Source organism: Prorops nasuta, unplaced genomic scaffold (assembly GCF_024137725.1).
Source record: "Prorops nasuta isolate Cenicafe-Biocafe unplaced genomic scaffold, Cenicafe_Pnas_1.2 PNAS00030, whole genome shotgun sequence".
Lineage (NCBI taxonomy): Eukaryota > Metazoa > Arthropoda > Insecta > Hymenoptera > Bethylidae > Prorops > Prorops nasuta.
The window spans coordinates 203,050-216,798 of record NW_027116827.1 but is presented as its reverse complement, the minus strand read 5'-3'; the positions used below and the strand labels follow the sequence as shown (position 1 = coordinate 216,798).

At 35.2% G+C, this 13,749-nt stretch overlaps 1 protein-coding gene and 1 non-coding gene across 4 annotated transcripts in view; both read left to right on the top strand.

Moving 5' to 3' along the window:
* The window catches only part of LOC136782865 (eukaryotic translation initiation factor 4 gamma 3-like), a 43,060-nt gene extending 29,362 nt beyond the window's left edge, over positions 1-13,698 (top strand). For all 3 annotated transcript variants that reach the window (XM_066742576.1, XM_066742575.1, XM_066742574.1), the window contains 18 exons: positions 4,423-5,231; positions 5,307-5,414; positions 5,611-5,934; positions 6,018-6,233; positions 6,446-6,522; positions 6,605-6,767; positions 6,851-7,127; positions 7,352-7,449; positions 7,536-7,699; positions 7,911-7,969; positions 8,165-8,400; positions 8,802-8,974; positions 9,182-9,261; positions 9,474-9,700; positions 9,805-9,945; positions 10,031-10,106; positions 10,203-10,355; positions 10,481-13,698. In XM_066742576.1, coding sequence (XP_066598673.1) covers positions 4,423-5,231; positions 5,307-5,414; positions 5,611-5,934; positions 6,018-6,233; positions 6,446-6,522; positions 6,605-6,767; positions 6,851-7,127; positions 7,352-7,449; positions 7,536-7,699; positions 7,911-7,969; positions 8,165-8,400; positions 8,802-8,974; positions 9,182-9,261; positions 9,474-9,700; positions 9,805-9,945; positions 10,031-10,106; positions 10,203-10,355; positions 10,481-10,695 — 3,596 coding nt within the window. In that variant the 3' untranslated portion in view covers positions 10,696-13,698. The remainder of the gene's footprint in view (positions 1-4,422; positions 5,232-5,306; positions 5,415-5,610; positions 5,935-6,017; positions 6,234-6,445; positions 6,523-6,604; positions 6,768-6,850; positions 7,128-7,351; positions 7,450-7,535; positions 7,700-7,910; positions 7,970-8,164; positions 8,401-8,801; positions 8,975-9,181; positions 9,262-9,473; positions 9,701-9,804; positions 9,946-10,030; positions 10,107-10,202; positions 10,356-10,480) is intronic.
* On the top strand, positions 8,580-8,728 carry LOC136782928 (small nucleolar RNA SNORA53). The gene has a single exon (XR_010824191.1). It is a non-coding gene; the product is annotated as a small nucleolar RNA SNORA53 (small nucleolar RNA).
* Positions 13,699-13,749: the final 51 nt, after the last annotated feature.

The window sequence follows — 13,749 nt, the reverse complement described above, 5'->3', positions numbered from 1 at the left end:
TGGTAGCCATTTTGTGAATGATGACTGAAGGACGGAGCACTATATCGAATGGACGCACGAATTTCTCTCGTAAAATCAAACCGGTACAATCGAGCAGATTCTCCTTTCGTCTTTCCTCGATCAAACCCTCCGTTTTTGCCTGCTTTTTAAGCATTCTTTATCCTCTCAACATTGGCCAAATTATTCCGGAATTGCAAATTAGTTACGTAATCGTCTGCTGATAATTCTTGGAATAAATCGGTTTGGTATTGCAACTTTAATTTAGCACCGAATAATGGAAGCTAGTAATTTTTTCTTCAATAGCCTATAACAATTCACGATCACGGTTTTAAATGAATGAAATGAAAGTATAAACGATCTGGATAGGCGCTTAGCGTTCTCTCACTTATCCCTCCCCTCCACTTCTCAAGGAAAGAACGTGGGTGTGTTCTTTTTAACGTGCAGCATCTACTATTTTATTTTTATCCCAACTCTATGCGCCGTACCAGAAATTTGAGAAGTTCAATGTCTCCATCCCTCAAACGAAATTTTCGAATACCCTCATTTTTTAATCAAACGGTAATAGCAATATCAAGCGTAATGCTAACAATGCACTTTGACAAAAACTCACGTTTATCGAACACTCAGGTTTCGTAGGAAAATTCTTGTTAATCCGATTCCCAACGAGTTTGGTGAATATAATAGTTTCGCGATACCACCTCGACCTGCTTTTATAAAATCTTACTCAACCTACTTTCATGCATTACATTAACTGTTGCCATGTAACGAATGATTGTTTTCCATGAATCACCGTCGTCTCCGCTACAGATGTTATATTTTAGATGCTATTACTGTATATAAATTAAATACCTCCCCCCTCCCGAATACTATAATATTTCACGCTAAGATAGGAAAACAATTTCAGTTTAATCTCTCCGAGCTCTCCTTATCAATTCGTTTAATCTCGTACTTTCATATAAGACTCGCAGTTCATTTCGATCGAGCAATTAAAATCCAAACGATTTGTATCATGTTTCGCACTGCTTAATTAGTATCAAATTGTTAATTCGAATCCTAGAAACTGCAGCGAGTCGTTTAGTACCGAGTTTTGATGGTTTCGTTATACTAGCAATATATAGGTCGCTGTGCAACAACACCAAGTTGAAATATAAAAACATCATCCTCGTCTCATTATTATCATTATTATTGGAATGTTAAATTTGGCATGCGAGGTCCGTTCGCTCCAAGTTTTTCGTTCACTGTATCGAACGGTTAATTATTCGACGAAGAATTATCATGATAAATGATTGCTCAATCGCGAGCGTTGTATAATTGAAAAAGCGTAGGAGAGCGAAGAGCAAAGCTGTTGCGAAGAGGCAAGATGGTGGTAGTGGTGGTGGGTGGTGGTGGTTGTCGAGGGAGGATGGTTGCACGAGAGTGCAGCGCGCGCGGCTTTAGGCTTCGTTATCGTATTGGGTGAAAAGTAGCGATGAATGGGTGAAAAATGATGAATGAACGAGGATGTGGAAGCTCGGGGGTGGGGGAGGGGGGAATATCGGTTTCATCTCGAGAATGCACCATCTTTCAAAGGCAATCGACGAGGTTTGGCGAAGAACTACTTTTAGGTTAAGTAAAGTCAGTTTGTGTTGCAGAGCACGCCGTAGTGCGCGTGCTCTACGGGATAACCGGTGAACTGAACTAATTTAAGAAACACTATGCCGTGTCTGTCGGCTTACCTACGCCAGTTTGCATGTTAAAATAGAAGCGTGAAAATCGTGCGTTATGCTCACCAGCGGGAGAGTTTCTCAAAGACTTTTTTAGTTATATCGCTGAAAGCCCGTGTGTGCTCTCTTGGCCCCTCCCCTACCCTCGCCCCACCCTCCCCAACTACCTCACAATACGAAACTCCCTGTATAATTTGTAACCAAGTTTCATCGGCTAATTAGCGTTTGCGATACGTGTTCTTCTTCCCTGTTGGCAAGAAAAGTGAAAACGTACAGATTCCTCGTGACTGTGATGTATATATATTTTATATATATATATGTATGTGTGCGTGGATTCTTTTCTTCCCACTTTTCGTCACCTTGTTCATCTTCGATATCTCTACGCTCGATTGGTATTGGTCCAAATTGTTCCCTCCTCTTCCTCCTCATCTCTCTCTCTCTCTCTCTCTCTCTCTCTCTCTCTCTCTCTCTCTCTCTCTCTCTCTCTCTCTCTCTCTCTCAATCACTCAGAATTGGTCTTACTTGCGAAATCTTATTTGTTTAGTGAGTTTCGTAGATACGTTCATAAGCTCGCCTCGGGCAATTGATTTGTTTATTTTTGTTGTTGTAGTTTTTTTTGTGCTAGTTTGTTCAATTCGGTGTGATAGCTACCAAATAAATTTAGTAAATTCATTAAGAAACTTTATCGAGTTTCATGTTTGTACGATGGTTCCTCGTTAATTGGTTGATCCTGATAAGAACCAAAGTACTCGACTACTAGTTGATATCCACACGACCACCATCACTCCCACCACCTTCACCACCATCACTATCACTGCTGCCCACATTGCGTTACCTTTCACTTTTTCTTTATGCTTTATTATTGAAACATTATTTTATACTTGCACAAAACACGTTTAGTGTAATCTATTTTGTCTCTTACAAATATCTGTTTTCTTAGTACACTTTATTCGAGTCTTTCTCCAAGTGCAAGCTTCATATAGATATCTTAATATTTTTTATATTTCTCAAATATTACTCTAAACAATTCTTACAAAATCCCTACAAATACAGATTTTAATTACTCGTTCTCTCTCTCTCTCTCTCTCTCTCTCTCTCTCTCTCTCTCTCTCTCTCTCTCTCTCTCTCTCTCTCCCTGTTTCCCTGTTTCCCTCACTCTCCCCTTTCCATAATCGTAATATCTCGGTCCGTCCATCGAATTCTCCCAAACCAGTAGTGATAAAGTATAGAGCTTGAATCAGTTGCATCATTCGTTTGGTTACTATATAGTAACAGAACTTTTATTCCTCCTTCGAGAGTCGTTTGCTAGTGTGTTTCAGTTTAAGATCTTGAAAGGCCAATAAATATGGTAAAAAAGAGTTTTAATCGAAAGATTTTCTTTTTAAGAGAACGAAATGGGTTAACTTCAAAGAAATTGAGTGTCTGGCAGCTGTGAAAGTCCACTTGGGTTCGTGCTTAGAAGCTTCCTTCCGCATAGGATCAACAGCTGTTGAGCTATGAACGGTAGATACTTAAAAGGCAGGAAACTTTGCAGATCGTTTGATAATTGCACATTGTATCCGCAAAAGCGAGGACAGTCAACTACGCCACTTCTGGCAAAGATCTGGCAGTTTTATAAATAAATACTGAATCAGTACACAGCGCAGTCCCACAGGCCACAGAAACCTGAGCCGTGCGCGAAGTCTCTCTCGTTCTTCTCCTCTCCTTCGCGCTCTCCTCCTCCTCCCCTGCCTACCGTTTTTACGTCATTCAATTCACTCCTCCACAACGACTAAAATTTTTTCCAAAGGCAAAATATGCCACTAGCCCTCCCCTAGTGACTTTGTGTCAGCTGTCAGTGCATGGGAAGCAATTTTCGATAGTGAACAACTCGATGCTTTGCGTATGGAATAGAAGAATTTTTTTAAACGTTCGAAAATCATGCTCAAGGAACTGTCCAGTCTCCAATAGAGAAGGACAGAGAAATCATTAGTGATATATAGACAAGTGTCGATTCATTAGTGGAATCATGTTGTCACGCAGTTTTCATTAGAGTGGAGTGAAAAGAGAAGCGAGATAAAAATTGAAAATGAGTGACTCTAGAGTCAACAGGGGCGGCAGTCGTGCCAGCTCTAGCTCAAGATCGAGGAGTCGAAATCGTCGTGGCTCTAGAGATCATGGTATATATCTGATATATCCAACTTCATTCCTATTACTTTGTTTTTAATACTATAATTATAACTACTTTTTTCCTGTCATTTCTAATCGATAATCCAAAAGCTACGGCAAGTCACTGAAAGTAAAATTTGACAACACCGTAAATTTGTCTGACTTTTCTTTCTTGCCTTGTTTTGGGTTGGCCTTTTAACTTACTTTCATGTCATTCGAGATTTGAACGTTGATTCGATTTTTGTTGCAAATCATCATTTTCTTCAAATATTTTTGGTTAAATGCGATTGGTTTTTTGTTTTTATTGCTTTTTAATTACACCAGAGATTAATGTTTATTCTAAACGATGCATATAATCTCTGAATCACTGATTTTGCACTGAAAAATCTATTCGTACCTTGTGAGAAGCTCATGGTTCCCTAAACATTAAGATTTAAACTATGTCACCCACAACTGTTAAAATTTCATGCGCAACTCAGAAGACGTAAAATTCGTCGCTTATTATTTATATAATAATTCTAACGATAGATTGTTGTGTTTCAGTCATTAATGATAATTTTTATGATGACAGGTAAGGCTATGCAAAAGCAGAAAAACAAAAGTAAGCTGAAACGCGATTTGAATCGCAAGGGAGCCGAAAAGGAAGGCACTGAAATGGATGCATTTAACGTAAACACTGTGCCATCTGCAAAGCCCGAAATGAAACAAGTAGATAACAAAGAATCTTCCGTGACTTTGAAAGAGAGTAATAAGGATTCGGCAAGAGAAGTAACGAAAGAGATCAAAGAGAAGGATAACCATGAAATTAAGAAGGAGAAGGAAATTACTTCGACAAATATAAAGCCGGAAAAGCCTGTCACTACTACAGAAATCTCACAGAAAGAGAGTACTCCAAACTCATCCCTTGTTATTGGAAATTGCCAAGCTAAAGAAATTACAAATGCGCCCTCAGAGGTGATAGAGGACAATGCCAAAACGTCGAACGTCACAAATGCGCAAGTGAGAATAGTTCCTAATGATGTAGTGGATCATGCAGCAGTCGTTAAAGAGGACGTGGATCTAGAGGCAATAGTTGCACAGAAAAATGAAGAAAACTCCAAAGCTTCTGCTGTTAGACCGCTTATTGAGGAGGAATCTGACAAAATACCAATCATAGAGAAGAATTGTGAAAAAGAAATAGCTGAGTCTGTTGTCAACGCCACGACTAAGCCACTGGAGTTAAAATATACATATCCCGATTGGCAATGGAGTCCATTGAACAAGACTGGCAAGAAAGTCTATGATAGAGAGTTCTTGATGAAGCTACAGGATGATCCTAGTAGCAAAATCAAACCTGCCAATTTACCAGACTTAGAGATAGTCTTAAAGGATATGACGAAGGTGCGTATACACATTTTCTTATTCGATAAAATTCATCTGAAATCTTTCTAACGAAGTTCTTTTTTCATTTTATAGATTCGTACTATAGCAGACATTCGACCATTTAAAGAGCCAAACCTCTCAAGCAGACATGACTCTCTCTTACCAGATTTTGCCAAAAATAGTGTTCACAACCGCACAATGGTAAATTATTGAACTTTACTGTACCTTTTTTAGAGAAAATTATGACAAGGTGGAAGACAAATATGATGTATTGCATTTTGCAGAAAGTAGTGGATTGATTAATCAATGAAAACAAATTACGACTGATATAATAATCATTGTTAATAATTATTCATATTCTTATTATGTTTGCTATAATCCCAACTTTTTTTTTAAGGGACCTGCTACCAGGGATATGCGAAGTATAAGTAAACAAGGTAATAAGCTCTATGCTAAGCCAGGTATCAAGCCTTTCCTTTCAATGTCTCTTCGAGAAGATGTGAAACTTCGAGAAGCAGAAAATGCGTGGAAACCAATGAGAGTAAAACCTGTGAATGTTACCGAAGAAGAAGCAAAGACGGAAGCCCTTTATAAGAAATTCCGAAGTGTGTTGAATAAGCTTACCCCACAAAAATTCAATACACTCATTGAACAAGTTAGAGCATTGACAATTGACACACATGAAAGATTACAAGGAGTTATTAATTTAGTATTTGAGAAGGTAAGCGCACTCTATCACGATGCACTATTCTCGGCCATACAAACACTCATATGACCTATATTTTATGTCGTGACTTTTTTCAGGCTGTTGACGAGCCCAATTTCTCCTTAACATATGCACTCATGTGTAAAGAGCTTGGAACAATGGGAACTCAAAATGGGCCCGAGTCTTCTGAAGATACTTCTGTTTCTTTTAAGAAATTAATAATCACTCGCTGTCAACGTGAATTTGAAAAGAATCCAATCGACGATGTTTGGAGATCTGCAAAATTGAAAGAAATCAAAGAAAGCCCAGATCCTGTACGTTATCATCCTATATTTAAAAAATTATATTATTTATAAATTCAGTTAGACTTACGAATGATGAATATTCTTTAATTAGAGTAAAGTTATTAAAATTGAACTTTGTGTTGCTTAGCCAAAAGGATACTGATACTTTAAAATTCTTTAAAAATAATTCATATCATATTTACATCAAGCAATTTATTACATTTAAACGTTAACATTTTTAGGATAAGAAAAAGGAACTGCAAGCAAGTTTTGAAGAAGAAGAACGTCGTATACGCGTTAAATCAGTTGGAAATATAAGGTAGTTTGGAATTTATAATATTTTAGCTTTTTCCCTCTTCATTTTTAATCTCTATTACAATTGATAATTTATTTGTACATAGATTTATCGGTGAACTTTACAAACAAGGCATGTTGACCGCTAAAATTATGCACCAGTGTATTCAAATCTTACTGGATCAGAGTGATGAAGACAATTTGGAATGTCTATGCAAATTGTTGACTACGATAGGCAAAGGTTTAGAAATTAAAAATAGCCTTAATGAAGTAAGTACTAAAGAATAGGAAATCATTTTGTTTTCTAACGTTCGTGCTTATCCATAATTAAACTTTATAATGTTTATTTGTAGGAGATGGAGGCACTATGGCGGGGATACTTCATTAAGATGCAAGAGATTGTATCTCAAAAAGGACAAAAGAAAATTAGCTCTAGAATACGTTTTATGCTTCAAGACGTAATTGATCTAAGAGCAAATAACTGGGTTCCTAGAAGAGACGATAGTAATCCAAAAACGATAGATCAAATCACGAAAGAAGCTGAATCTGAAAGATTAGATAGCCAATTAAATAACACACCTCTTAATACGCCACGAAAAGATGACAGAAATAATGATAGAAAACGAAACCGTAAGTTTGATTTATTTGTTTTTTACTTGAAATAGGTTAGTTCTTTTTTTAAATATAAAATTAAGCTACTCTATAAATGATGACCTTTAGCAGTCAAGTTTCCGAATCTTCTAAAACTTCCCCATGATTGTCTTAACTCTCCAAAGTGTAGTTTACAAAATAAATACACTTGCTAAGTTATTGGTTCAATTATTAATGAAATGCTTTCTTTTTATTCAAACGAGGCATTGGACCTACTGACGAAGGAGGTTGGAGCCAAGCAGTTGGCAGAACGAGGCAACAAACATATTCTGTTGAAACTGCAAAATTAAAGAATAAACCGGTAATTTGATTAATTTGAGATCTATTTATTTATTTAGTTTTTCTTTAAAAGAGGAATTAGATTAATTATAAAAACATTCTTTACAGCCTGCCATGGATGATTTGCAATTAGGGAATAGGAATATGTTCCAGTGGAAAAACAACCCCAGTGCAATGCCACGTGATTCGAAGACAATCACTCCTAATAAATTTGCGTGTTTGGATCAAATGTCTATGGATCAAGAAAAACGAGCACCATTGCAGCTCTCTGGGTAATTATTTGATTAAAATAGGCAAATACAATTGTTTCCGATATCTTTAAAATATTGATGTGATGAAATGTTACATGTCATGCCAGACTGGAGTTTCTGAATCTTCTAAAACTTATATGATTGTTTCAAAAATCTGAAGAACGATCCTGTTTTAATAAATGAACTATTTTTATTGCAACAAAATTTCTAACGTGACTGCTTATACTTTTAGATCACGATCTATTGGACCTAGGGAATATGGTGGTCGATCGGACTACAAATCTTACTATGGTGAGTGTTCTTTTAATATACAATGTTCTAAGTTTTTGTAATTTTGAAGTGATGAAATTATGTTTAAAAAGAGTAAAGTTCTTACAAGCGAACTTTGTGTTACTTAGCCAAAAGGATACTGAACATTTGTATAATTCCATCTATATTTTATTCATTCCTTTGGCATCATTACATGTTTTTCTTTATAACTTTTAGAGGGTAGGAGCTCTCGTAATGGCAGTCACCAAATGGGTGGTAGCAGTTCATACAATAAAGAAAGCTCACTTTTAGAAGTCCCTCGAAGTCAAAGTGTTAACATGCCACCACCGTCGATCAAATCGATACCACAATCTACCTCTAGCAATCATAATAAGCCTCCCTTGTCAGAAGAGCAATTCGAGAAAGCATTCAATAGTATTTTGAAGAAATACCTCAAGGAATCTAATTTGGGAGTAAGTATTTAATTTTTTGAGCAACTTTAACTACTAGAAACACTGATCCAGAGCTTACACTTACACTACTTACACCAATAAAAACCTAATGTTACTGGTATACTCATTCATTGCACTCGGTGCTTTCACTATCCTAAACAAATTGAACACTCTTATGGCATATCCATTTGTTACAAAAGCGCACGTTCCTTAGATCCATCTCTGCTATCATAAGAGATGCTTGAGTCATAAACGTGCAAGAATATGCAATAATTTTTCATTGGATTTCAATAGTTGTTATACAACAGGTTCTGCCTTATGTTATCAATTAATTCAATGAAAGAACAGCTAAACAATTAATAACTATACAGTTATTACCAATTATACAAAATTTACAGCTTTATGTTTCTATTATATTTTAGACTGCAGTAGAAGAAATAAAGGATACATTTGATAATGCATCATTATCAAAATTCGTACGCGAAGGAATCAACTACGTGCTTGAAAGATCAGCAAATGATCGGGAACAGGCTTCGAGATTATTCTCACGATTAATTAGTCAAAATGTTATATCACAGCAGTCTTTCAACACTGGGTAAATATTTTTAGTAAAATTGTAATCGCTTCATTTTATTACAAATTTTAAACGAATGAATATGATGACATGTTTCTTAAAAAGAAAGGTATAAAATGATATCTCCGTGTTATTTAGCCAAAAGGATACTGATTTATTTGCATACTACTATTTATTTTTGTAACAATTTATTCTTACATTTATTTAATTGATTTTTTTATCTTTCAGATTTTTAGAAGTATTGGAATTAGTGGATGATTTGATCATCGATATTCCCAAGATATGGACATACCTCGCAGAAATATTGTGTAAGTAGTGAATAACAATTGGATCTTTTTCTGTTTAAGTAATTCATACTGTACGGAATATTATTTTTTTTAAATGATGACATTATTATACCTTAGAATAAACCATGCAGGTTTTTAAGCTCAACAGGCCTGAAGTTCTTTATTATTCTTTGTTTTTCATATGACTAATATCATTATTATATACTAATAACATATATCCATTTGTATCTCAGGTTTCATAGTGGAAGAAGATACAACTTCCCTATCCGCAATAAAACCAATTTTTGCAGCTTTGAGAAGTCAAGGTTACGTAGGAAAACTTCTTGGTGAATTACTAACTAAGTTATCTAAAGATAAAGGATCTAAATGGGCCGCGGAAAAATGGGACCAAAGTGAAATTAAGTGGAATAATATAATTGATACAGACAAGGAGAACGTGGACAAAATAATTAAAGAACATGTAAGTTCAAGGATCAAACATGCTTCCACTCTGATTTTAAGGGGATAGAAATCTGTCCCTAACAAGAATTAATAATAATTATTTTTTTTTTTTTTTTATTTCAGAATTTAGAGTTCCTTACTGGTAATATTCAAAGTGCCAAAAACTCAAACGGCAATCAGTTAAGCTTAGAACAAATCCACGATCAACTCACACAGCTTATGAAGCAAACAACCAATTGCAACGAGATACACGGCTGGATCGCTGTAAGTACTAATTTTATAGTTTTTTTATACGATTTAATTTTTATGAAGTAAACTCACTCTATAAAACTATTGTAATTTCTTACAGGCAAATGTTGGAGATAGAGTGAAAAGCCCTAGTTTCATACGAGTTTTAACGACTGCCATTTTAGAAACTTCTATAGGTATGTATTTATATATCTGTCATTAGAGAAAATAATGTATCATATATTTTAATTTCATGTTGAAAGTTCACTAACATAAAAACTCGTATGTTTCAGAACTACTCAATGCGACGACATATAAAATAAATTCCGGTACATTTAGCAATTTGGTAGTTTTAATTCATCGTTTCGTTGATGCGAATGAATTACTTGAACTACATTGCTTATACACGGTTCAGGCTTATATGAATAAGCTACAGCATCCGTCTGGTACGTTTAAAAATGCCTGGGTATTTAAATCTTTATTAGTTTCTAAATTTATAATTCGTTTTAAGATTACTAGGTGCATTAACAATGGTTGGTTTTTTGAGAAAAAACATTATTTCGTGTTGCAGGCATTCTACCAGGTATTGTCCAGCAGCTATACGAATATGGTATCATTTCGAGCGAGGGATTCCTAGCTTGGCAAAGCTCAAAGGGTCCAGCGGAGTTCGAGGGTCACAGCATTGCTATGATGATGCTAACGTCATTTTTCACGAACCTGCAAGAAGCAGAAGACGCTTCCAGTGTTGAAGAGGGGTCGACCAGTATGACTCAAGACTGCTGTTGACAGTATCGTCATTATGGACTACATTATCGACTAAAAAAGTTAAAGTGGACGTAATGGTCGTGTACGCGAAAACATATGTAATATATAGCCTAGGACTTGAATGAAGAAAGCGACGCGAAAGCGATGAGGATTAACACTGTCAAAATATAAGAACGAAAATAGAACGGGCGTATTTGAGATACGATAAAAATAATGGAGATAAAGATTAAATATTAATTATAAAGGAGTAAATAAAAGATTATTATATATAATTCATTGAATAATTTAAAGTTTAAATAAAGCAAAAAAAACAACTCGAGAACGTTATCGTATTTCTTATGTCTTGAAACAAACCGTTAACAAAGAAAACAAAAAAACAGCATGAAACGTTTCTCCGCAGCTTGTTAATAATCGCTCAATAGAACAGGATCGAATAATTATCTTTTTCGTATTAAAAAACAGAAAGCCTTAAACGCTCTTTCGATGATCGACATAGCGATAACCGTGAAGCAACTGAAATGCTGCTTTATATATACATACGATATAAATATTAAAAGAAATACTGCGAGTATGCAGAAATACGCGTAAGTAGGTCAATTTTAAGATCATTCAATTTTGGGAATAAGGAAAAAATAAAATTTATCAATAATCAAGTCTGATGTGAGGGCCATGGTTCTTCCTACTATTGTAACGAATATAAAAGAAATACTAATTTATATCTTTGCGAATAGAAACTTATAATGTAATGTATTGTAAGAAGGAGAGGAAAATGCTGAGGTTGTCAGTGATGATAATTGTAGGAGGAGCATTTGTTATTTTGAGTTAAAGTAGGTTGATCGAAGCAACAGCGAAAATAAAGTGAATTAATTGCAAACTGTTTAAAAGCCTAGGAAACGAAATTTAACAAAGGCAGAATATAGATTATGTGCACATTAAGGCGCTACTATTTTTTAAACACTAGCTATTTGTAATCATTGTACGAATATGAAGTTTAATGGCAAGAGGAAAATGAAATCAATTCGTACGTGTGGAGAAACGCGCGACAGAGCGAAATGAAACTTAGAAGTGTGAATTAGACGTGGGTCGACACACTATGTGTAGATTATAGAAATATCTGCGTCTATTTGTATGGCTTGCATGCTGTATTAATGAATTGTATAAAGTTGTTATTACACTGAACTAAATTTGGTACGGTGTGAAAGTTATGTTTAGTTTGGGCTTTACACATTCGAATGAAAGAAACCAAATACTCTTTGTTTTCACTGTATATATGAATACAGCCATTAAGAGGAATGCGCGCGTACGCTAAGTTTTTTTAATGCCAGAAAGAATATAAGTGCACTTTTTTTCATAAACTCGTCGCTCTTCGTGTACGGAAAATATTTCAAAAACTGCTTGTTTCGTCCAAATTAAAATCGATCAAAGGAGAAAAATGCAAGAAAAAAAAGAGCTTACGAAAGAAATTCATTTAATATTCACAAACCGATTGTTTGGAAAATGACGGGCATAACGGATTAGAGAGGAATTAGAAAAGTAGAGCTTTTAATTTTTCATATTTATTGAAAGTTATTTTACCTTTTTCATGCGGTTTTCTCCAAGTAAAAATATTTTAGGGTAACGTACTTTGCCAAAGAGGCATCGATTTGGGCAACTACGTGACTCTTATCGTTATGCAGCATAACACGAGACTTTCGAAGAAACAAACTCGAAACAAACAGAGATAGAGAAAGAAAGAGAGAAAAAAGGAGGAAAGACTCGGACGTAGCTTGTAAATACGCAGAATTCTAGATACTTATTTGCGGTTGTAGAATGCGTATTCGCGATTCAGCCGTGTTTCCTTGATTTTTGTGATTTTCACAAATACGTGTCCCTTTCTTGTACTGTATTTTGTAATATAAGAATTTTGTATCATTTGCAAATATCAGGCAAAATAGCCCAATTTTACGTATTTTCATGCGTGGTGTGATGTACATACTACGTTTGCTCTAGTATTTTTACGGCTGGAAAAAAACTTCATGGTGCAAAAGGATATTTTGCCCTAAGACGTTACCCGTTGAAATACTAGAATTGCATCTATTTACATCTCTCCCTTCGTTATGCTTATATATATACTTGTATATACACACACTTAGATACCTTTATATATATAAGCGAGTGCGAGGCTTTTGATAGAGAGTGGGTGAGAAGAAAAAAATAGATGAGAAAGAATGAATGTGAAAAACAGTGTGACATGGCACAGCTTATTCGAGCATCGAGGTGTCTGAATGAGCGATTTATGTTCGTAAAGGGTGCAAGTTGCGCGTGTGAAAAAGATAAAAATAGTTAAAATTACTTATAATAAGTCATCTCTCTCCTTGAATGTATCTATAGACGAATGTGTCGTTTGACGAGATGAATACATACGTAAATATATACGTGATGAATATGCGGGATGCTAGATACACGATATGCACTCTCCAGAAGTAACTAGCTTAACAGAGCCACGATAATTTATGTGTGAATAGACAGAATAACGCGAGAAGTGCGTTTTGTTTCCAAATAACGCGTGGTTAGATGAATGGCTTGTGACTAGATTGGTCACTGTAAATAATATTAGTAGGAGCTCTAAAGAAAATACAATTGAGAATAGCCAATGCCCGCGGGAAAAGGCAGTAAATAAACAGATACATGAGACATAAGATACGAAAGGAAATAGATACGGTGAAGTATAAAAGGAAAATGTCGATTTTCCGCTAAGTATATGCCCTTTGCCGACTTGCAGGGCTATTTCGAGCATAACATTCGCGTACTGTGCTAACGACGGCCACGCATATATATCGCTGTATATACATGTATTTGCGTGTGCCTACGTGTACTGATATACATACATATATTTATATATACATATATATATAAATATATATAATATAAATAACAGAATATTAATAAGAGAACCACACACAGACACACAGATACACACGTAAACTTCTATGATAAATCATATCTATAAAAAAAAAAATAATAAAAAAGAACTCCATACCAAAATTTCTTCTTCGTTTCTTTGCATATACCCATCATCTTATTTCACTTAAGTTG